Genomic DNA, 21496 nt, shown 5'->3' with positions numbered 1-21496 from the left:
TTACGAGGTAAAACTGCAGGTTATGGTTGCGTTCAACCGAGCAAGCCAACATAGAGAAGGGACCAATTACTCGGCGAGGTTTAGTTCGCTGTCAGACGATCGAGTCGCACGGTCTAATGAAAGTCCCTGAGGCGTGCCTTACGCTAGATCCTCTCCTGGTCGAGAACTCCATTTACTTGTTTCGCTAGGACATGCAATCCTTCCCCCAAGGGTTCTGCAAGACACGAGGGCCTGCGTCGAGTGTTCCCAACAAGCGACCGATGAGGCCGGACATAGCCGTAAGTCACCCGATCGGCTCACACGACTCGGGGCTGAGTCAATAGAAAGAATGAGAAGTTCGAATGGACTATTTCGGGGTGCCGAATAGTTGTCTCGGTTCAGAAGATGTCTTTTCGGGTCACGACGCAGTGAAAATTTGGGTGAAAAAAGGAGCCCGGACCTTGTGGCGTAGACTGGCCCTTGTCCCAAGCGCCAACATGCACCAATCATCACCGACATTTCCCCGGACCCCAACCCTAATTGAGACAGCATCTCCGCGTCCCGAGGGAACATTTCACTTCGACAGTGTTCACGGCCGGGCTGGACCCGAGTTTCTGTATGGCTAGGTCTATTTTACTATTCTAAAAGAAGTTCTAGCGGGGCTTTCTTTTCCCCCAAGTTACCACGGCCATGCCTCTTTCAGCGAATCAGCTGGCTTCCTATCGCTCTTCGACCGGCCTGATCCGTGCAAACTTTTCCCCGGGTTCTGTGCCGCATGGCATGTCCCTCTCATTTCGCGGTTGTGTGGATTCCTGCATTAGACTCAATTCGATCTAGTGATGGATCCCAGCTTGGGTTTGGCGTTTGCCTACCCTCCGAATTCGACTATTTTCTCGGGACTGAGAAGGTTCGAGCAGTCATAGCCCAACCATCTACCACTATTCAGCCGAGTCTGGCACGGCGATGGCCGTCCATCGCGTGCCGAGAGTGGCCAAAATCCGTAATCACCGTTCTCTGTCTTCGCTTCCGTGTGGAACTAGATCGCATTAGCGGTTTTTTCCCACCCCCTGCTATTTTCAGTCCGGGGATCGTGGCTCTCATGTACCTCCGGCCCCAGGTTATAAACTGCCTTCGTTCCCCTCACCCTCTCCTTTGTTTCCTTGTATCTCATACTTCACTCAATCATCTATATATATTTCTCTTGCTGCTCTTCTCTGATCATCTTGAAATCTAACACTCCTACCTCTACTGCAAATACAACCTTCGTGTCGCAAGTGACATCCGCCAAAATGCCTGGTGGTGCAGTCACAACCATGGGGACTGTCGATGCCCGTCGCATCGAAGCCCCCGTCACCTTCAAGACGTACTTGATGTGCGCCTTTGCTGCCTTCGGTGGTATCTTCTTCGGATACGACTCTGGTCACATTAGCGGTGTTCTCAGTATGGATTACTTCATCGAGACCTTTGAGGGTCTGGTAAGTACTTGGTCTTTCTCTCGACAAGCTGCCTCTTCATATGCTAATAGCTCCCTATAGGACAAAGCAAACACTTCCCCTGACAAATTTGTCATTCCCTCCTCGCGCAAGTCTCTCATCGTCTCTATTCTCTCGGCTGGTACATTCTTCGGTGCTCTCATTGCCGGTGATCTGGCAGATTGGTACGGTCGTCGTTTCACAATTATCTCTGGCTGCGCGGTTTTCATCATCGGTGTCATCCTTCAGACTGCTTCCAGCAGCCTGGGTCTCCTCGTTGCTGGTCGTCTGGTTGCAGGATTCGGTGTTGGATTTGTCTCTGCCGTTATCATCATGTACATGTCTGAGATTGCCCCTCGCAAGGTTCGTGGTGCCATCGTGTCCGGCTATCAGTTCTGCATCACCATCGGTCTGATGATGGCCTCGTGCGTTGACTACGGTACTGAGCACCGCACCGACTCCGGCTCTTACCGCATCCCTATCGGTCTTCAGATGCTTTGGGCTGTCATCCTCGCCGTTGGCCTGTTTGTGCTCCCCGAGTCCCCTCGTTTCTTCATCCGCAAGGGAAGAAAGGAGGAAGCTATCGATGCTCTTGCCAGAATCCGTGGCCAGCCCAGAGACTCTGAATTTATCCAGTCCGAAATCAACGAGATTGAGGCCAACTACCTGTATGAGATCCAGGTGATTCCCGAGTCGGGCTACTTCGACAGCTGGTTCAACTGCTTCCGTGGAAACATCTTCCACCCCAACAGCAATATTCGTCGCACCGTCCTTGGTACCTCGCTCCAGATGATGCAACAGTGGACTGGTGTGAACTTCGTCTTCTACTATGGTACCCCCTTCTTCACCCAACTCGGCACGATTTCGAACCCCTTCCTGATCAGCATGATCACCACCATTGTCAACGTCCTTTCCACCCCCCTCTCCTTCTATGCCATTGAGAAGGTCGGCCGTCGTCCCCTGCTCCTGTGGGGTGCCCTTGGCATGGTTATTTGCCAGTTCCTGGTTGCCATCATTGGTGTCACTGACGGACAGAGCCCTAAGGCTGTCTCTGCTATGATCTCTTTTATCTGCATCTACATCTTCTTCTTCGCTAGCACTTGGGGCCCTGGCGCCTGGGTTGTTATCGGTGAAATCTTCCCTCTGCCCATTCGTTCCCGTGGTGTTGCTCTCTCCACTGCCTCCAACTGGCTCTGGAACTGCATCATCGCTGTCATCACCCCTTACATGACCGACGCTGACCAGGGCAACCTGGGTCCCAAGGTTTTCTTCATCTGGGGATCTCTCTGCGCTTGCGCCTTCGTCTACACTTACTTCTTGATCCCCGAGACCAAGGGCCTTACCCTGGAGCAGGTCGACAAGATGATGGAGGAGACCACCCCTCGCACTTCTGCCAAGTGGCAGCCCCACTCTACCTTTACCGATGAGATGGGTCTCACCGACGAGAAGTCTACTGCCGTTCCTCAGGTCACCCAGCACGAGGTCTAGATCTCATCATGTGTTTCGATCAGGGGGCTTTTTGAAAGATGAGACGCGTCTATCTTATCCTCAATTTTGCTTCCCGTTGGCTGGGCCCATTGTTTAGCGCAGATACCAGGGTGTTCATGCGTTTATGTTTAATATGGTTAATTTTTTATTTTGTTTAATGTGGAATCATGAGTCGATGTATCTTTATCTGAATTAAGTGATATATACCTACCTCCAAACTTTTCCCGTCTTTGTAAGATCCGCGGTATACCTACTAGTACTAATTACCAAGTGCTTGTCCCCTCGCCCGAAAATTTGCAAGGTCCTCTCAATCGTATATTAGAAAATCCAGCAACACCAGAGAAAGCAATTCAAACAGGAATACTTCAGGTGGATTGAAATTGAAGGCAAAATTGTTAGTACACCCCACTCAAGGAAACGAGATCCTTAATAAAACTAAACTTCGAAAGCGCGGGATGAATACATCGTATGTAAATACATGCCCAGGTGGACAGTTGCGATGCAGCATCTTTTGGAAATAGCTTCCAAGAATCCTCGTATAAAAAAAGGCTCTCCAGGCTGTATGGATCTGGAGGAAGACTGCTTGAATTCCGGCTTCGTGCCCAGGTGGTATCAGGAGTGTCATTTCAAAGGATACTAGTATATGTTTGGGGCTAATAATTAATGTAGGGAAAATCACACAATATGAAAATGAGATCATGATGCATTTTGTAGGACCGCGGAGTGAGCACATGGAACTACGAGAGCAGGGCAGAGTTCCAAGTTTTCGGTTGAGTGTTATTGGAAGTTGGTCACCTCGCTTAACCATTAGGTTACCTAGGTAGTTACAAAGAGTGGATTTTTTAATTACGGGAAACCTGTTGAGACGTGTATAAGCTTATCTTAGTTAATGTATGTATGTATGGCGTACGTGCTGACTCAATCCAATGTGGCTACCAACCCATAAGAATACTAGAGCGAGCAACAATACATAGAATCAGTAGCAACGAATTAGAAGTGAAAATGATCGAAACCTTCCGACCGTCCAGGCGCAGTCATGAAATTGCTTGACGTCGGCAGATCCTCGGGATCACCGGACGTAAGCATCTGCCAACCGCAAAAATTCGTCAACTGCTTGGCTTTGAGATTTTCCACGATTCTAATGTCGCAACCGTAGCTTCTTGTTTGACTATTCGGTCCAAATCTCCGGAGGAACATTTTGCTAGCTAAGTGAAAGAAGGCTTGGCGCAATATGAGCGGAGTTTTGCGACCGTGCAATGATAGATGCATCCGGAGGGACCCCGTCGGAGGCAAGCTGCCAAGAGCGAGTACGTATGCGAGGTACGTTGGACTGTTATAGGACTTGTAGGGGTTTCTCAGGGACTTGGACCTTAATTCAAGGGGCAATGATCTACACACGCTAATTGTCGAAACCGTTCGACAGTCGCTGTCCCGATTAATAATCCCCTAGCTTGTTACAATAGCGGTCTTGGCCCTCTTTAGAGGGTTATTTGTACAGTCGACCCGTGACTATTCTGGAACGGGCTTAATTTGAGCAATAACAGCATCGGCACTCTAAATAAACACCTAGCACATATACATCCGAGTGGCGTCGCGATGTTAATGTCCGTTGTAGTTAAAATTGAAATCAATACAATATTATAGGTCCAGTCCATTGGCATGGGGATGCAAAGCAAAACGCCTCGTCATCAACGCAGATCCTTCTATTTTCCTCCGCTTAGATCTGACAGTTTTTGAGTTATGGATCCAAAGCTGTCCATAGTGAATCCTCCATGTGGAGAAGTAGCACTCCGCGACTCGTCTATGAGAACCTTGGCAGCGCCACGCGAGTTTCTGTGACCTATGCACTGATTCCTCAACTTTCTACCAGGGACACAGAAGTCAATCTGAATGATGTGCCGAGCACCAATGAGCCACATAATGATGAATTTACCTGAATCACGACACGTCGACCCTCAAATGTCTAGATCACCGGGGCAGGGGCCATACTCCGCTGCGGGACTCGGAATTGCCTTGAAATGTCCATCGGTGCACAATGTGAGAAATATGTATGCCCTGATTTGCTAGCTCTGTTGGAAGTATCCCCATCACTTTCGTCAGCCCCAATCCGTGCGCCTCGGAGGCACGCGGGTTGGCTGCCATTTCTTTTTGAGGTCCTCCTCAGCGTGGGTCTATCCGTGTAGGCATGGCTTTCTTTTCTATAAAGCCTAGTTGATCTGCTCCTCTAAAAGTGATCTGATCATCAGAAAATCCTCCAGTCAATCGAGAATCCAACAGTCCTCGCTGCAGATCTTCGTTTAACCACCCTGCTTTCCAATTGATATATACTAGCCACGATGGTTCAACTCGCCTCTGCCCTCGCCATCGGCGTCCTTGGTCTGGCCAGCGTTGTTTCCGCCCACCCCGGTCATGACCACAAGGCTGAAGCCGCCGAACGTGCCCTGTACATGCGCAATGCACCCATACAGTCCCGCAGCCTGTCCCAGTGTGCCTCCCAGATGAAGGCTCGCGGCCTTGAAAGCAAGAATGTTGCTCGTCGCGCTGCCGCCGTCAAGAACCTTCGCCGCCGTCGCGGACTCAAGTCTGGTACGCAAAGTATTTTGAATATCGCGCGGCAAAACAAATTAAACTGACTTTTACCAGACGCGAATTTTCTCAAGGCTCGTGACCTCGACACTGCTCTGGCGACGTCGCACGCTTCCAACCTGACTGGTGTTGATTTCAACACCGATCCAAGTCTGCTGTTCACCTCCGAGGGCAGCTGCATTCTCGCTCCAGATGTTACCCAGGGACCTTACTGTTGGTTGAATGACTCAATTTTTCGCATCATAGGCGCTGACATTGTATTTAGACGTTACCGGTGAGCTAGTCCGCCAGGGTATCACCGAGGACCAGCAGGGTGTCCCTCTGTACATGGATTTCCAGTTGATCGACACCAACACCTGCGAACCTCTGCCGAATATCTACACCGATATCTGGTACTGCAATGCCACTGTAAGTAATTGCACATCCTTTATAGACTCCAACTTCTGGATCTAATCACTGTATTATAGGGTGTCTATTCTGGCATCAGCGCCAGCGGCAACGGAGACTCCTCTGACACCAGCAACCTCGACGCCACTTTCCTGCGCGGGATCCAGGCCAGCAACGCCGACGGTGTTGTCCAATTTGAGGGAATTTTCCCCGGTCACTACACTGGCCGTGCTACTCACATTCATGGTACGACAGTCTTATTGGTCTATTTTTGATTCAAGCCTTTCTAACAGTACTCACAGTTCTGACCCACCCCGCCAATGAGACTACCCTTCTGAAGAACGGTACTATCTCTGGCCTTTACTCTTCGACCTCCTCCCACGTTGGACAGGCCTTCTTCGACCAGGACCTCATCGCCAAGGTCGAGAAGACCTCGCCCTACAGCACAAACACCCAAGATTTGACCACCAACTCCGAGGACAGCATCCTCTCAGACGAGGCCGACACTATCGACCCTTTTATGGAGTACATCCTTCTTGGTGACTCTGTTAGCGACGGTATCTTTGCCTGGATCTCTGTTGGCGTTGATTCTACCGTTGACTCTTCCGTTTCTCCGGCCGCCTACTACACCGAGGAGGGTGGCGTCGAGAATGAGAACTCTGGCATGGGCATGGGCGGCGGCGGCGGCGGCGGCGCTCCTCCCGGCTTCGGCTCTTCCACCTCCAGCGCTTCCAGTAGCCGCAGCACTAACTAAGATACCCTGGTTCTTTAACACAGAAGCTTGTGCCTGGCATCAACTTTGTCTCTGTTCAATTTCGAATTTTGCCTTCTATTCTTCAGCCGTTGGACGGCAGGACCTTCAGGGCTTGTTACTCGGTATTGTCTTGATAGTATATTTTGGTTTGCGTTGTTGTATTTATTTACTAGCGACTAGTCTCAAATGCTCCATCGCACATTTCTAAATTTGGTTCCATACCAGAACTGCCAGTGGTTTCATAATCTTTCCTTTTTTCAATTTCCTCAGGGCATGTTCGTAGTAGTCTGCAGCCTGTTGGAGCAAGATTAGCTAGCTATACGATTTTCAAAGGGATGGTCAAGCTTACATCAAAATGGCTTCCAAGCCCCTCAGCAAACTTAAAACGAATCATACTACCCCTCTAGAGCCAACGGGATATCTACTTAAATTGGAAGACATCGGGCGCGGAAAATTCCAAGTTTGAAGGACCCCTAGGGCGGTATTGGGTGCCCAGGTGTCAAAGTATACATAATTCCTAGCACACTAGGTACTAGACATCCTGCAGTCGGGAGGCGATTTCAGACGGCCCCGGGAGAGTAAGTCAATCAGAGATAGTAAGTAGCTTTGAGTTCTTCAGGCATCCTCATGCTGTCATAGCTAGTACTCTATGATGAATAATAGAGACTGAAATTAAGGATCAGCTGTGATGAGAGTCGAGACTGGAAATCGCCCCCACAACTCAGCCCTGGGGCGCAGACGAACGCCAAGGGAACGCGACCGCCGATCTTCGAAAGCAAGCAAAACAATCGGAGAGATATTCGACCGCACATCACGTGTACTCGTGATTGCTGCCCTTCTTGTACGCCCAGGCTTGTGGGTCTTTATAGCAACCAATCGCATTACCGGATGACTTGTTTTAATAGCATCGGATGCCAAGTTCAAGGCTGCACGACAGTTACAGTCTCGATCATTATAAAGCGTGAGTGAAAGCTCTCATCCATTCAAGAAAACTTACCTGCTCGCTTCAGTCAAACATTTCGACAATAATCTCTCGCCTTTCCCAACCCACCTGCAATTCGACTTCTATTACTTTGCTTTTGCTTGCAATATGGCGGGTGACGGGATTTTCACATATCGCGATGGTATAGCTGCTGCACAGATAGTCACCTTCTCACTACCTCTGATGTTCGCTTTCTACTTCCGATGGACGCGTCAAATAGGCTGGTTCTGCATCGGTATTTTCACACTCCTAAGGATTATCGGGGCTGGCTGCAAGCTTGCTACGATCAACCAGGACACCCAAGGACTATGGGCCGCGATATTTGTTTGCGAATCTCTGGGAATGATCTTGATCATCTTTCTTCTCTTGGAGCTGCTGGAAAGAATGTAAGCGGCTCAGCCTTTGGATTAAATGAGGACCCTTCACTAACCAATCGCGCAATAGAAACAAAGTCATTAACATTGCCGGAAAATGGATCTTCTGGGCTCCATCCATAATAACCTGGATTGACATTGGCATATCCATTGGTGGCTGGGTCTCTGTCATGCACGTCGAGCACCCCCTCCTCCCACCGCATGGAGCCAAGCTAGTATGGGCCTATTGGCAGTCATCTACGTTTACCTTGTCGGCGTATTCACACTCTTCTGGATCCACCGACACGAATATTTCGAGGAAGAAAAGTGGGCACTCAATGGTGTTACCGTCTGTATTCCTCTGCTTGCCATCCGCCTCGCATACTCACTAATCTTCATAATCTCTGGCAATATGAAGTTCAATGCTATCAAGGGTAACCTGACTGGATATCTTACAATGACTATGCTACCCGAAATAGCTATAATTGGCGTGTGCACCTATGTGATTGCGGCTAGGATATCTCCACTTCGTAAAGAGACACATTCATTGTCAAAGCCAGACGAAGAAAGTCAAGAGGAACTCGCTAGCAGGATCTAGAATTGTTTCTCTATTTGTTTTAAAAATGATTGCATTGCGATACCCCGGCGTTTGGATAGTAATTTCAAGGTTGTTTGTCTATTGAGCAATGCCAGTGGGAAATAATATTCACGAGCCCTGAATAGACAAGATATTACAAGCCCCGGAGGTTGTTAAATAGAATCACGTACTACGCTCAGGCAACTCAAGGTGGGGAGATCCCCATGAATCGTGGGAGTAAGGATGGCCCGCGTGTGGTGGCCGCCCACCCGATGATCCCGAGTGCCGCAGCAGCTACAGCACCACATCTTAGCATTGCCGTTCGAACTCTTGGCTGTAAGAATTCATTGAGCAGGTATTCAAACCTCTCGGGCTGATTTCGATCTGGATAGTCTTCCTTTGGGACTGGAACTCCCAAGAATGGGCAGATGGTATCCCAATCAATCCCATCTTCGAGCTGAATGAGACACAGGCGATCTGCTGGAATTGTCGACTTGACATTTTTGATACTAAGCATTGAAATTGCGTTAGCAGATCAAGTGAAAACGGTAAATAAGACAAGGCGAGACTCACTATGAGGAATAATATTCGCGAAGTATGTCCTCATTTTCTGGGTCGCCCGGTTTTGTCCCACTCGCTAAAGCTTGATACACCAGCACATTCATATCCATGAAGTGGTAGAGATCTCCATGGAAATATTTCAAAACATTGAATGGGAAGGTGCTTGATAGAGTAACTACTTTCGCGCTTGTGTTGTTGAATGATTGAGCCCACTTCCTAGGATCCCTCTCGGTAAGGATAAACTTCACCTCGGGATCTTCTGCATAAGCCTCAATCACATCCATTCCCAAATAGCTTGAAATCTCAATAATACACTGACTCTCATCAGCTTTTTGATCGAATGGTGACATCTGTTCAAGGATACTTAAAAGAGAAAATCATACTCACGTCATAATCTGCTAGCCACTTCTCGCAATCAGATTTCTTCAGTCGTCTCACGCCGGAGAGCCAATTGAATTGAGCAATCACGGCCTGTTTGAAGATATTTATGTGGGTCGCGCCATGAATGCAGACACATTCATATAGATGATAGGGGCGATAGCCCAAAATCTTCATCGCACCATAGAGCCCTAGCGTTCCGGAACTATTTTATGCTTAATTTCAAGATCGAATACATCTAATTTGGACGTAGTGAAGTTGTATTAAAAAGCGGGATCTTACCGACTTGCGCTTGCGACGATTACTTTCTTCTTCCGAATCTCACTCGGAGGCATTAATTTATCCACTTGTCTCGACATGATGAGTCGCTTGGTGAATTGGAAGCTGGCATGGGTGGGAAGCCTCTCTTATAGAAGCCACGTATTCGCTTGCACTTACCCTTCTAAGGTTGACGCTAATTAGCCTCACCTTAGCAGCTAGCGCATCGCACTCCTATATCTGCTGGATAGGTCGGACTAAATTTACGTACGTAGTAGGTGCTGGCGGGTTGCCTTACGGCCTTAAGCTCGGTTAGTTAGTTAGTGTATTCCTTAGGTGCATGGCCCCCTGAAATATGATCATCAGGCCTATCTTACGATTTCGGTGTCAGGAATCCTATTTTTAGTTTTGTTACTTGCGGCTAATTTCCATTAATTTGCGGGAAATATTAGTATATTGAAAACGAGATTTCTGCTGCTTGAGTTCTCAATATTAGCGGATTCTGCGAAGCGGTTAGGAAAATGATACTTTTCAGGAGCTGAAGTTCTTCTTGTCTGGGTAGGCTTTGTATAATTCACTTTTGCTACCTCGATAATGATTTCTCTCAAACAACCTTAGGCAATGGCTATCAGCGAGCCATAAGAAACGGAAAACTTCCAGTAGCACCGGAGTCCGCATGTTTAGGCTCAGAAGTGAGGCCATCGCTCGGCGATTCAAAGCGATAAATACACTTCATTGTAATGACAGGAAGTCTATTTTCACGTAAACAGTATTCTATGCACGTTATATCATAATTACCTACTAGCTAAACACCCATACAAGGAAATGAAAGCGAAGGGATATACGCAAAAAGAAGAAAAAGCCACTTCAATCAATCAGGACACTCGGAAAATATAGAGGCATCACGGTATGCCAAGGTCTTATTGATGCCAGCTCTGTTCGGGCATCCAACAACTGTATTTGCTACAATATGAAACTTGAGTTACTAGTACGAATAGAATACGAGCGAAGAGCAGAGAATTGTCATGAGAACTTGGAGATCTTGGTGTCTCAGCTTCCCTTTTCTGCGTCCCATAACTTCGACTTGGCGCTTGCCTTATCAATGGCTTTGTTTTCAACCTGAATATTAAGTGGTAGATTTCTGAAGAAGCAACTAACTAGGAAATCTTCATCTAGCCAACCAAATACATGATCTTTTCTAGGGCACGTATGGCCTGGAATCCTGCGGTTCACTCGGCACACATATGCCGGTCCCTAAATGAGTCGCAATGACAATCCCGGAGCCGAGTTTCCTATTGTCACCAGGCGACAAAAAAGACCATTTCTGTGCATTTCCGTGACGGAGAAAGCGCTTGCCTTCCGATTAGGGAAGGCGTCAACAATCCGCAATAGCGATCTACCTTGGTTGATGTCGGAATCCTGTATGATTATAGTGTCTATTTTAAACCATTTGGCACCAATGGGTAGCCATTTCACTTCTACAAGACGAGGAATACGACAGTCTTCGGAGCCCAAGAGCACTCATTCGATCAGCCGCCTAAAGAGAAGTCGAAGCCCGCACCCTCGCGGCGGAGATGGAGAAGTTGCTCTTCAATCAGGACGCTGCTGGGGTACGATTCAACAAACCATCTAAATATTTATCCTCAGACTGACATATTCAGATTCGCTGTATGGCATAAATAAGAGATATTACTGGGAAAACGATGGTAGAAATATTCACGAGGACTGAGAGAATAATAGGTTTTGCAATATTGACTCTGATCTATCGAACAATAGAGCCAGATATGGCTACTGGGACTATACTCTCTAGTCAATGTATTTCGATCGCTTTTTGGGCCCTGAACGAGCATCGGGAATACATGCGTTTATTGGAATACACAGAGCACAGCATGATGGAGCATTGTGTACAATGGTGAGTAATTCCGGTTTCACCCATAGAGAACTCATTCAGGTCATCCAGGGCTTTGTTGTCAGCACCATTTGTACCAGATATTGTCACATCCTGTCTAGTCATCGAAACATTGTCCTCTCTTCATTTAACCAACCTCGCGTCAATTGTGGATGCTGCTGAAAAGTTCGCATGTCACTTTCATGACGCCTACGGGAAGCAATTGGCTATTTTCAGGCTAATGTATGATGTCGCGTGCAAATAGATCAAGGCAAAAAACGCCAGTTCTGGAACTAGATCATCCGAAAGCTACTTAACTTATTAAATGTTGAATCCGCTGAGACAGTCGGAGGGATGGGACTTAGTTCTTCACATCAATTCCCCGAGGCCACAAGTTTTAAAAGTCTAGGACCAGGTGTAAGAAGAAGTCGCACAGTGGCTTTGGAATTCGATATAGCTGAAAAGGCCTGAGGAATTCCCCTGGAGACAGAATGCTCTCAATGATAGCCATAAATAAGCACACCCCCACTGTATGGGGGTGGCTTGTTGCAGACTACTGGGCTTCAATTGATAATTTCTTACGCTTTCGATGTTGTAGTATGAGCCAGTCTGATAATAAAACCATATTACGAAGTAGGGTCACATCCGTGTCCGCACTGGCCTCGGAATTACCGAGGATGGAATCTTGCAAGAAAGATAATGCTTGGGTGAGGTTTTGGCCCCAAGAGTGTTTTTGAGGCTGACATGTGGGTCAGCCTCCCCGTTGGGTATCTTCGCCGTTAACATGCTGCTAAATATCCCTTGCTTCCATTTACAATTTGGTTCATTTGACCACAGACGATTAGTTTTCCACCATGTTTAATATGATATACTTGATTCACAATAACTCTGCAAGACGTGCATGATCGTGTTTCGGATTCTCATTGAAATGGGGTCTAAATTATGTTCGCCATTGCTCCGTTGTAGATGAGGTGCACAGACCTTGGAAAGCAAAGCCCCCTCACCCGTCTTGGCAGTCAGCTCATCCAATACGATCCTGGTTGGCCCTATGCAGAGCCTTGCTGACTGCAGCGCTCAAAGAATTATTGTGATCAGGCGCAACACTAGAGTTGAACCGATATTGAGCAAGGTTTCTTTCATGTCCCCTGTTTCACAATTCACGATTCCATTCAGGTTGTATCGCATCGCAGAATGGTGTCTTGGGTTCAGAAGCCGGAATATGTACATAGCGAAGCAAAATTGGAGCAGGAACTTGAAGAAGTGATTGATTGTTATTTATCCCCAGGTCGTATCACTGCCCAGATGCATCCAAGTGGATCCCAAGGAACGCCTGAGAGCAGCCGGAGCAAGCCTAGTCTGATTGTCTTCCACCAAAATAGGAACCATTTGCTTTCCACGGACCGAACCAGAAGAGCTGACCTAGAACAAAGCCTACGGTCTTCAGCCGCTAATCATATGCCAAGTCATAGTGTGCTGGTCCTACTCGGTCGGGTCTCTTTCAAGTTTGAATGACCCCTTCTCTTCCCCGCTATGCATTCATTCTACCAACTGCATCTCACCGCACAGCATCACTATCGTTAACGTCAACTCAAAATGCTGTTTACGCGACAGTTGTTTTGGTCTTCTCTTGCGACAATCACGGTGGTGGGTCTTGGAGGTGCACAATCAACACCTGGTACCCGGACCACAACTACAGACTCTACGACCTCTTCGACATCGACTGGAAAGGCAACGCATACAATTCAAGTTGGGCCAAAAACCAGCCCGCATGCCTATGTTCCTCATAACATCAGAGCAAATGTCGGCGATGTAGTAGTCTTCGAGTTCTACCCCACTAATCACTCGGTCGTTAAAGCGGACTACGATGCGCCTTGTGTGCCTGCTGACCATGGACGTTTCTACTCGGGGATCTTCAACGATTTCACCACCAATGACGGTAATTTGGTTGGGCCAGTAAGTAGACTAAACTCTAACGATAAAATGATATACTGCAAGAAATAGCTAACGTTGACCTCGATAGGCACCTACCTGGTCGGTGGTCGTTAATAATACTGAGGTACCAAAGTTCGTACAACCAGGACATGGATAACAGTTCTGACTTTGCTTTTCTACGCTAGCCAACTTTTTTCTACTGCACTGCCATCGATTCCTGCACCAAAAATGGCATGGTTGGTGTTATTAATCCGGTATGAGCTCTTCACTTCACCGTTGGTGCCTTGACAATCAATGGACCTAACATCAGTTTGCTTCCCTAGAACTCCTCTCGAACATTCAAAACGCAATATGACAAAGCACTTGATTCCCCATACATGCTAGTTCCGGGACAATCACCTCCGCCAGAGGGAAGTGAAGATTCCGGATCGAGTTCGAGTTCAAGCTCAAGCAGTGATTCCTCCGGTGGTGGAAACGGTCTCAGCAAAGGCGCCATCGCAGGAATCGCTGTTGCAGGTGTTGTCTTTTTGGGAATTCTGGTGGCACTTTTCTTTCTACTCGGTCGCAATCGAGTATACAAGCAGTGGATGTCTTCTCAAGATGGGAGAACTGAACGTACTGCTCGGTGGGCACTTTTCAACCATCCAAATGGTGGTCCTGAGGTGGCTAGCAATGCAGGCAAGCCACCCATGACAGACACAACTTCGGTTTCGAGCCCCGATCCAGGTCGCTACAATACCATGTCGCCACCTCTTGGCGACGGTAATTCTAGCTATGGCCCTTCATCGCCGCGTCAACAGTCCGGGCATTGGAGTTGGGACCCTTCCTTCAATCCCCGAAATGCCCGTGGCCCATCTGAGCTGGAGGCGACCCACGTCATCCACCAACTTCCTGAGTCTAGCAATGAACGTTAAACAACAGTGAAGAATGAAATTATTTGGATAGGGATGACGAGTTCCAAGGTTCAACGATGGTTGTCGAGAGCGCCCAGGAGGTTAGATATATTGATGCCCAGGTGTTCGACAATATTTCGTTGCTTTTTTTTTTTTCCATGGCTGGCGCTGTTTAGTACAAGGTTTATTTGCGTTATGTGATACCTTTGATTTAATACATAGTTCTATAAAATATTTGTCAATAACAAATGGCTATTCAACTTGAAAGCACTGCTAGATGCATCACATGACTGCCGATCCCTGACCCTCTGCCGCTCTCCACATCGCAGAAGGTTATCACTTCTGCAGGATAGCCTTGTACATCCGTATATTTTCTGTCAAACTGACCGCGCGACAGAGACCCTCGGCCTCCAAAGGCCAGAATGCCCCGGGGCCCTGAGACAAGGTCTAGATGGGGGTGTTTGAACTGGTATTGCGTGCCAACTCATGAGTCGGAGAATCCCGAATCAGCTAACTCCGTTAAATATTCAGCCGGAAAAGACGTAAAAAGTGCGACGAGGCTCGACCTGGGTGCCAGATCTGCGTCGAACGTGGTGTTGAATGCGTTTATCCCGACTGGTCTATGGTCAAATATGCACGAACTCGAGACCGCGTGCGAGAATATCAGAATGCCAGCAACAACCCCACATCTAGCTGGCCGGTGCTGCTTCCTGCAAATCCCAGCAACACCGAGACGAAGTTTGTTTATCATTTCTCGACAATCGTGGCTAGCTTGATCTCATTTTCTTTTCCTCAACCCGACATCTCGAATCCTTTTATTCTTCATGTTCTTCCACGAACTTCCGGCTCAACACAGGTCCAACGAGCCGTGGAAGCTGTTGCTGCGGCCCATCTGTACCACTTGGGAGCAGAGACGCGCGACCGTGCGACTCAACTACATTCACAAGCTTTGAGCCTCCTAGCCACTGAGCTTTCATCGCCACAACTAGATGGTACTGCGCGAGTCAATCTGCTAGCCAGCAGTTTGTTATTGATTTACTACGAGGTATGCCCGAAATCGTCCGCAATATAGCGAATGCTAACAAGCGCTTTCAGATTGTACTCGGCAACTCCGCAGATAACGCATGGTGTCATCTCCAGGGGGCCAAAGTCTTGTTCGAATACCAGGATGAAACGGTCGACGGATCGTGCCTCCTATTTTTCCGAAAAGTCTTCCAGTATTTCAATGTCATGCTTGCCCTGTCTCTTGGGAGACAACCCATTGTTATTTGCGACGTGCACGGCCCCGAGTTTACAGACAGAATAGATACTGTCTTCGGCTGTGCTGGTAGATTATGGCCTCTTATGCACCGTCTAGCTGATTTGATCGGTCGAATCCGACTCGGCGAAGATGGAAGAGAGGAAGCCCAATCTCTCATAGGCAGCTTGCAGGTTTGGTCAATAGAGTCATCCCAATCATCCGACGCGTACATGGAAGCCATGGTGCAAATCGCGAGGGCGTACAAATTTTGCGGTATCCTGATGCTTCGCATGATAATAACATCTGCTGACCCAGATCCGGACCATGGTCTTCTGAATTACCAGGATCAAGAGCTATATCGTTCTGCCTTCGACAGTGTCCTTCGAGTCTGTGTGCTATCAACACCCATGGCTACTCTCACTTGGCCGCTGTATATTGTGGGTCGCCTCGCAGGGTCAACAAGCGACAGAACAGTCATCATGCATATATTTTCACAATTTCTCGACAAGCACCAGATGAAGGTTGTCGATGGGGCGAGAAAAGCTGTGTGGTCTTATTGGGGAGAGGGCATGCCGGAGAGGCGAAACTGGAAGTGTTTACCACCCGTGCTGTTGGGATGAAATACACCTTTTCTGCTGGTTGCTGATTTTGCTGTCTAACTATGCATAGCGTATACTACCTTCATTTCAAAGTTGTTTCATTTTTTCTTCTTATTTATCAATCAGAATGTGAGCCGCCAGTAATTTAACTTCAGACCTTCACCGTACAGATCAATGATTCCAGGAACCTCTCCACGCGCTCGGCGTCTTCCAAAGCCACCACGGTACCAACATATCCATCTGGACGAACGACTGCTAGTGCTCCCTTGGCAATATCGACGCCATATGTCTTATACACATCGTCCAATTCATGTCCGCTATAAAAGGACATCTCGGAGTATTGCTTGACTTCGTTGGGTATATCGTTCCACATGAAATCCCTATCTAAACGTGGATGAATAACAACCTGTTCAATCACCGACTGGGGAAATCGCGCAATGGCACGTCCAAGGCTACTGAGAGTCTTTGCGGAGACCCCATGCGGATCTAAAATATCAGTGGAAGTGAGGCATAAAATACGGAATCTGCCGGTGGAAGCAAAGTCTGGAAGCGCATCAGCATTTAGTATATTGCATTGAGCTGTCGAATTTGGACCAGGATTGGGTTCAGCCTGAATCTTACCATCTTGCAGGTCTCGACGATATCCATCTGCATGCCGCACAAGGCGTACATTCAATAATCTCCGACCCGGCCGAAGTATACCAGATAAATAGTCTTCTCCGGATATAGGATTCTTCGCACTGTTATCGCGGTTCACGGCCATGTTCTCTGGGTACTCGATTCCACAACCGCTGGTGAAGCCGTTGCCTCGACTAAAGACCTGCAAAAATTCCTCGTGTGTTAATCCTCCAACCCCGTCTTCAGAGGCCCCAATCTTGCCGGAGAACATCGAGGAGAAGTCGCGGTCAAATGCAATAAGCTCTTGGGCAATAGTGTGTCGCTCCTTGTGGTATGTGTCGAGGATGGGGTCCGGCCCAGCAGTCCCTGCGCTTGGGGTGAGCCCATGGATCGAGTATGCGAGTTTCCAGGCCAAATTGTAGGAGTCCATCATTGAAACATTCATTCCTTGGCCCGCCTAGATAGCAAAGTCAGTGAAAGCTCGAATATGTTATCAACCGAGGGAAATTTCAGAGTCGAGGACACACCTTGGGGCTGTGAGTATGGCAGGCTATAAACTTCTCGTTAGCGAGACACCTCTATAGCTAATCTTGTCGCTCTGAAGGATAAAACGTACCATCACCTGCGATGAACACACGATCTACCCCTTTGGAGTCCTTTACGGAAAACTTGTCCGTTACGCGCTGGCCAATCTGGTATGCGGCCCACCAATCGACGGCTCCGTCCTTCTTCGGCCGGATATAATACGGCTTGAATGCTGCAGCCGCATTATCGAAAATCGTTTTTTCAGTAACCTGACTGCGCCGAGATCGAGCGTCTGCTGGTTTGTCGGTCTCATTCGATGTTACTGCGTCATTATCCGGGTTGATATCCCCGGGGACTTGAACATATAATCGGGTAAGATAGTCCCCTGTCGCAATCCTTTCGCGGGGAATTACCATAACTGAGCCTGCGGGGGAGTGGATAGCACACCGACGTCTGATGTCGGGGAAATCCGTGTCCACGATCAAATCCACGACGCCCCAGATGTGATCCAACGATTCGCCCTCCAGCTTGAGGCCCATGCTGCGACGGACTACAGAGCGAGCGCCATCCGCCCCGACCAGATATTTCGACCGCACCGTCCGTCTTTGGCCTTCAGTTTCGATTTCGGCGATAACGGGAAATTCGGCGTCACCTGCCTCGTCGATCCTCACGTCGATGAGCTTTGTATTCCGCTGGACACCTCGCTTCGAGTACCGATGGAGATCTGTTTCTAGAATCCGTTCAATTCGGCCTTGATGAATCGTGACTTCGTGTGGGAATCGTGCGGGGACCGAAACATCCTGAATAATGGACGTTCGCTCAATGATCTTTTCCTTGTCGTTCGAAGGGTTCCAAAATGCAACCTGCGTCGATTGGTCAGCGATTCCCCCGCCAGCAAACGGATGACAGCCAACATACCTGCCACATCTGACAACCTTCTGTGAGGATCTCATCTGCCAGGCCCAGCGATTTCAACGTCTCCAAAGTGCGAGGCTGGAGTCCATCAGCTTGTCCAGACTTCAAGGTCGTCGGCTTTGCATCCACGCAAAGCAGCGACTCGTCACTCAACCCGTAGCGCGCCAAAAGTAAATTCAACATAAGACCAGCTGGCCCCGCACCAACAATCACAACTTCGTATCTCTCTACATCGTCGCTACGAGGCTCGGGGTTTGGGGATCGGCGTGGGAGCGGAGGTGCGAAGGAGGGGAGGACGCGCAGCTCGCGCGACGCGGCGGCGTATTCGGTGAAGACCGGCATTGGGACAGGTCGCGTGGCTTGCAGGAACTACAGGGGAAAGAACCGCATTATGCGCGTCCAAGGAGAGAATTTATATTCTATGTTTGGCGAGGAGGCTATTGGAACGAGGGGAAATGAGGGGAAGAGTGGAGGAATGTTTTTGCAAGACTTCGTGGTTCTTGTGGATCGAGACATGCGATGAGCCACTCAGAAGCGCGAAAAGAGCCTACGAAGTGGATTGGTGAGATTCTGGTAATCAACAGTCAGGATTGATCCGGTGCATCTAAGCTCGGATTTACACTGAACGGCTATAGATTCGCGGTCTCGGAAATATCAAACTACTAGTACTACCTAGGTAATACGAGTACTCCGTAGTACTAGTAGTACTCCAAGGTTGCTTTCTCCAAATGGTCTCCTTCAATTAGCAAGAGGATTAACATATCCACCTGGGCACCTGGGCACCTGGGCACGAGATATATCCATGGACCGTTCATGTCCGAAGACGAGACAACCAGGGGCATTCGGGATTAACTGGTCTTTAAATTTGGCTGTCGTCTCATGACGTAGTCGTAGTAGTAGTAGTAGATAAATAGAAAGTTATTACCAGCGTAGTTAATACCGACAGTCCTTGCTAACAACCAAATCTTTCTGATTTTGGCTGGTGGCTGGAGTTTGCTAATAGAAAATTGCCATCTTCCACGCGGTCGCATTGTTTTGGGGTTGGGAATTGACTCGCGCAAAATACCACTCATTAAAGCTAATTAATCACGCTAGCATGCGAGTGAGCTGGCTTTCTTCTCGCATTAGCGCTCGCACTGTTGGACTAAATTAGAATCACTCAGGCATCAGCCGCACTTACGGCCGCAGCGCTCGCACTGACTTGGGGGCCAGATCAGTACGGCAATAAGGCTGCGCCCCCAGCTCGACTGACACAATCAAGTCGAAATCGCTGCTATAATTGCCTGTCAGCAACCTAAAATTTGAGGAAGTTTTTTCTTTTTCTTTTTCTCAGAATTATCCCCAGCTCTAGGCACCATTAATATTCACTCACTGCGATCATCCGGAGCGTCTCTGACTTGTGAGCATTGAAACGCTACTCGTTATATCTCCAACACATCCCCAATAATCACCGAGTTCAACAATCCAACGAAACTTCGGAAATATCACTGCAAAATCCACAATGAGCGGTTTCACAGAAGATCTGGAGGCTGGGGCTACGCATACTGGTTATGGTACGGTTCTCTACACAACTGGAAACCTGGATTTAAACTAATTCCCTATCTACAGAGCTCCCATCACTCCAACAGAAAGATGGTTTCCAAAACGTACTTCAGACGCGCCGTCTGATCAACGATGAGCTGAATTTAATCAGCGAGACTCAACAAACCCTACTTCGACCCGCCCAGCAAGCAGTGTTAGATGCGACGACCCCCACGGAGGATTACCAGGCCAATTCCCGAATGACAACCATCGAAGAGGAAATCTCAGAATCATTCGGGCGGATCCGTGGACTTATTGCTGATCTGAAAGCTACCTCTGACCGGGCCGAACCTCGCGTGGAGGAGCAGATTAAGATTATCAGTAACACCATGGAACAGCCGTTGCAAGATTATCGCCTGGAACAGATGCAGTTCTCGAAAAAACTTCGAGTACAGGTGCGACGTCGATACGAAATTTCGCACCCCGAGGCGACAGAAACAGAAATATCGGAGGGTGTTGAAAATGTCATCCAGGGCGGGGAGCAGCTCTTTGCAGTAAGTGATATCGTATCGCCTTGGTTATTACCACAAAATCTGACTCGAAAAAGGTCCAGGGTGCGCGAATTCAACAGGCCAATGATGCGAGAAACGCAGTTCAACAGCGATCAGCGACTATTCGCAAAATTGAGCAAGATTTAATGACGGTTGCGACGCTATTCCAAGAGATTGCTGAGCTTGTTGATGAGCATGAGTTTACAGTCGAAAAGATTCAAGATCATACCGCAGCTGCCCATGATGATCTGCGCAGTGGAAATGAGAAGCTTTCTTTTGCCGTGAAAAGTGCACGTAATGCCAAGAAGTACAAGTGGTATATCTTGCTAGTCATTGGTGAGTCAGAAGCGCAGTTGCCACTTTCATCCGCCTATATGCTAATCAAAATGCAGTCTTGATTATTGCAATTATTGTTGGTGCCTCCGTGGGGTGGTGCAAGGCAACGAATCATTGTTAAAATCCGTGTGCTTCCCGAACTCCGGCTGGACCTACAAGGCCAACACCAGTATATAATTTAATGAAATAAATGAAAGTTTCCATCTAAGATAGAGTGTCATTTGATGGGTCATAGGATTTCTGTGATTTTCTGACCTGTGTAGTTCAGCGACCCAGTTTTCCGTCATTTGATAATTAGGCACTTGACGGGAGAAAGACACTACGGTTATAATTCCGCTCACCTGCGGAATACTGGCGAACTCCGAAGCGAGACAGTTAAGAGGTCCGAGTCAAAATGATGGAAAAAAGCGCGGCAGATACTAGTGCAGCTTTATGCCGACCTTGCCCCTGGTCTTATTCCCTCGGTCCTCTCAAAAGTAACTGGAACCGAAAGAACAACGAGGTCTTGACTCGGAGCTTGCATCTCGACGTGAATTACGACCCGGTATGAATCGATTCACACTGTTTGCCGACCGAATACAGATCACCCCCCAAACCGGTAACGATACAGCTAAAACCCGTTTTAATCGCAAGCTCGTAAAGTTACACGCCAAGACATATGGAGTAGCCAAAAGTATATCCCCGCAACAGGGTGGAGTGGGGT

At 48.2% G+C, this 21496-nt stretch overlaps 8 protein-coding genes across 8 annotated transcripts; 6 read left to right on the top strand and 2 right to left on the bottom strand.

The window, feature by feature from the left end:
• Positions 1-1268: 1268 nt before the first annotated feature.
• N7481_007849 (sugar porter family MFS transporter) lies at positions 1269-2939 on the top strand (the record flags this gene model as incomplete). Its single annotated transcript, XM_057267068.1, has 2 exons — positions 1269-1454; positions 1515-2939. The coding sequence occupies 2 exons, from the start codon at positions 1269-1271 to the stop codon at positions 2937-2939; spliced, it is 1611 nt and encodes a 536-aa protein (XP_057121269.1).
• A 2336-nt stretch (positions 2940-5275) lies between these two features.
• On the top strand, positions 5276-6666 carry N7481_007848 (intradiol ring-cleavage dioxygenase; the record flags this gene model as incomplete). Its single annotated transcript, XM_057267067.1, has 5 exons — positions 5276-5525; positions 5583-5738; positions 5791-5933; positions 5993-6158; positions 6215-6666. The coding sequence occupies 5 exons, from the start codon at positions 5276-5278 to the stop codon at positions 6664-6666; spliced, it is 1167 nt and encodes a 388-aa protein (XP_057121268.1).
• Positions 6667-8239: 1573 nt separating this feature from the next.
• Positions 8240-8599, top strand: N7481_007847 (uncharacterized protein; the record flags this gene model as incomplete). The annotated part of the gene is made up of 1 exon (XM_057267066.1): positions 8240-8599. One exon carries the CDS (start codon positions 8240-8242, stop codon positions 8597-8599), a length of 360 nt encoding a protein of 119 aa, XP_057121267.1.
• Positions 8600-8783: 184 nt separating this feature from the next.
• Positions 8784-9876, bottom strand: N7481_007846 (sulfotransferase family protein; the record flags this gene model as incomplete). Its single annotated transcript, XM_057267065.1, has 4 exons — positions 8784-9087; positions 9152-9489; positions 9527-9722; positions 9800-9876. The coding sequence occupies 4 exons, from the start codon at positions 9874-9876 to the stop codon at positions 8784-8786; spliced, it is 915 nt and encodes a 304-aa protein (XP_057121266.1).
• Positions 9877-13256: 3380 nt separating this feature from the next.
• On the top strand, positions 13257-14509 carry N7481_007845 (cupredoxin domain-containing protein; the record flags this gene model as incomplete). Its single annotated transcript, XM_057267064.1, has 4 exons — positions 13257-13616; positions 13684-13719; positions 13781-13849; positions 13919-14509. The coding sequence occupies 4 exons, from the start codon at positions 13257-13259 to the stop codon at positions 14507-14509; spliced, it is 1056 nt and encodes a 351-aa protein (XP_057121265.1).
• Positions 14510-14910: 401 nt separating this feature from the next.
• Positions 14911-16348, top strand: N7481_007844 (Zn(II)2Cys6 transcription factor; the record flags this gene model as incomplete). Its single annotated transcript, XM_057267063.1, has 3 exons — positions 14911-14957; positions 15020-15533; positions 15584-16348. The coding sequence occupies 3 exons, from the start codon at positions 14911-14913 to the stop codon at positions 16346-16348; spliced, it is 1326 nt and encodes a 441-aa protein (XP_057121264.1).
• Positions 16349-16478: 130 nt separating this feature from the next.
• On the bottom strand, positions 16479-18727 carry N7481_007843 (putative phenol monooxygenase; the record flags this gene model as incomplete). Its single annotated transcript, XM_057267062.1, has 5 exons — positions 16479-16870; positions 16949-17402; positions 17473-17495; positions 17562-18333; positions 18389-18727. 5 exons carry the CDS (start codon positions 18725-18727, stop codon positions 16479-16481), a joined length of 1980 nt encoding a protein of 659 aa, XP_057121263.1.
• Positions 18728-19886: 1159 nt separating this feature from the next.
• Positions 19887-20914, top strand: N7481_007842 (uncharacterized protein; the record flags this gene model as incomplete). Its single annotated transcript, XM_057267061.1, has 4 exons — positions 19887-19938; positions 19994-20460; positions 20514-20793; positions 20850-20914. The coding sequence occupies 4 exons, from the start codon at positions 19887-19889 to the stop codon at positions 20912-20914; spliced, it is 864 nt and encodes a 287-aa protein (XP_057121262.1).
• Between the last annotated feature and the right edge of the window lie 582 nt (positions 20915-21496).

This window comes from Penicillium waksmanii, assembly GCF_028829765.1.
Source record: "Penicillium waksmanii strain IBT 27052 chromosome Unknown utg000007l:1.0-4314555.0:1.0-4317578.0, whole genome shotgun sequence".
NCBI classification, from domain to species: domain Eukaryota; kingdom Fungi; phylum Ascomycota; class Eurotiomycetes; order Eurotiales; family Aspergillaceae; genus Penicillium; species Penicillium waksmanii.
The sequence above is the reverse complement of the archived record's forward strand: the minus strand, read 5'-3'. Positions and strand labels throughout refer to the sequence as shown.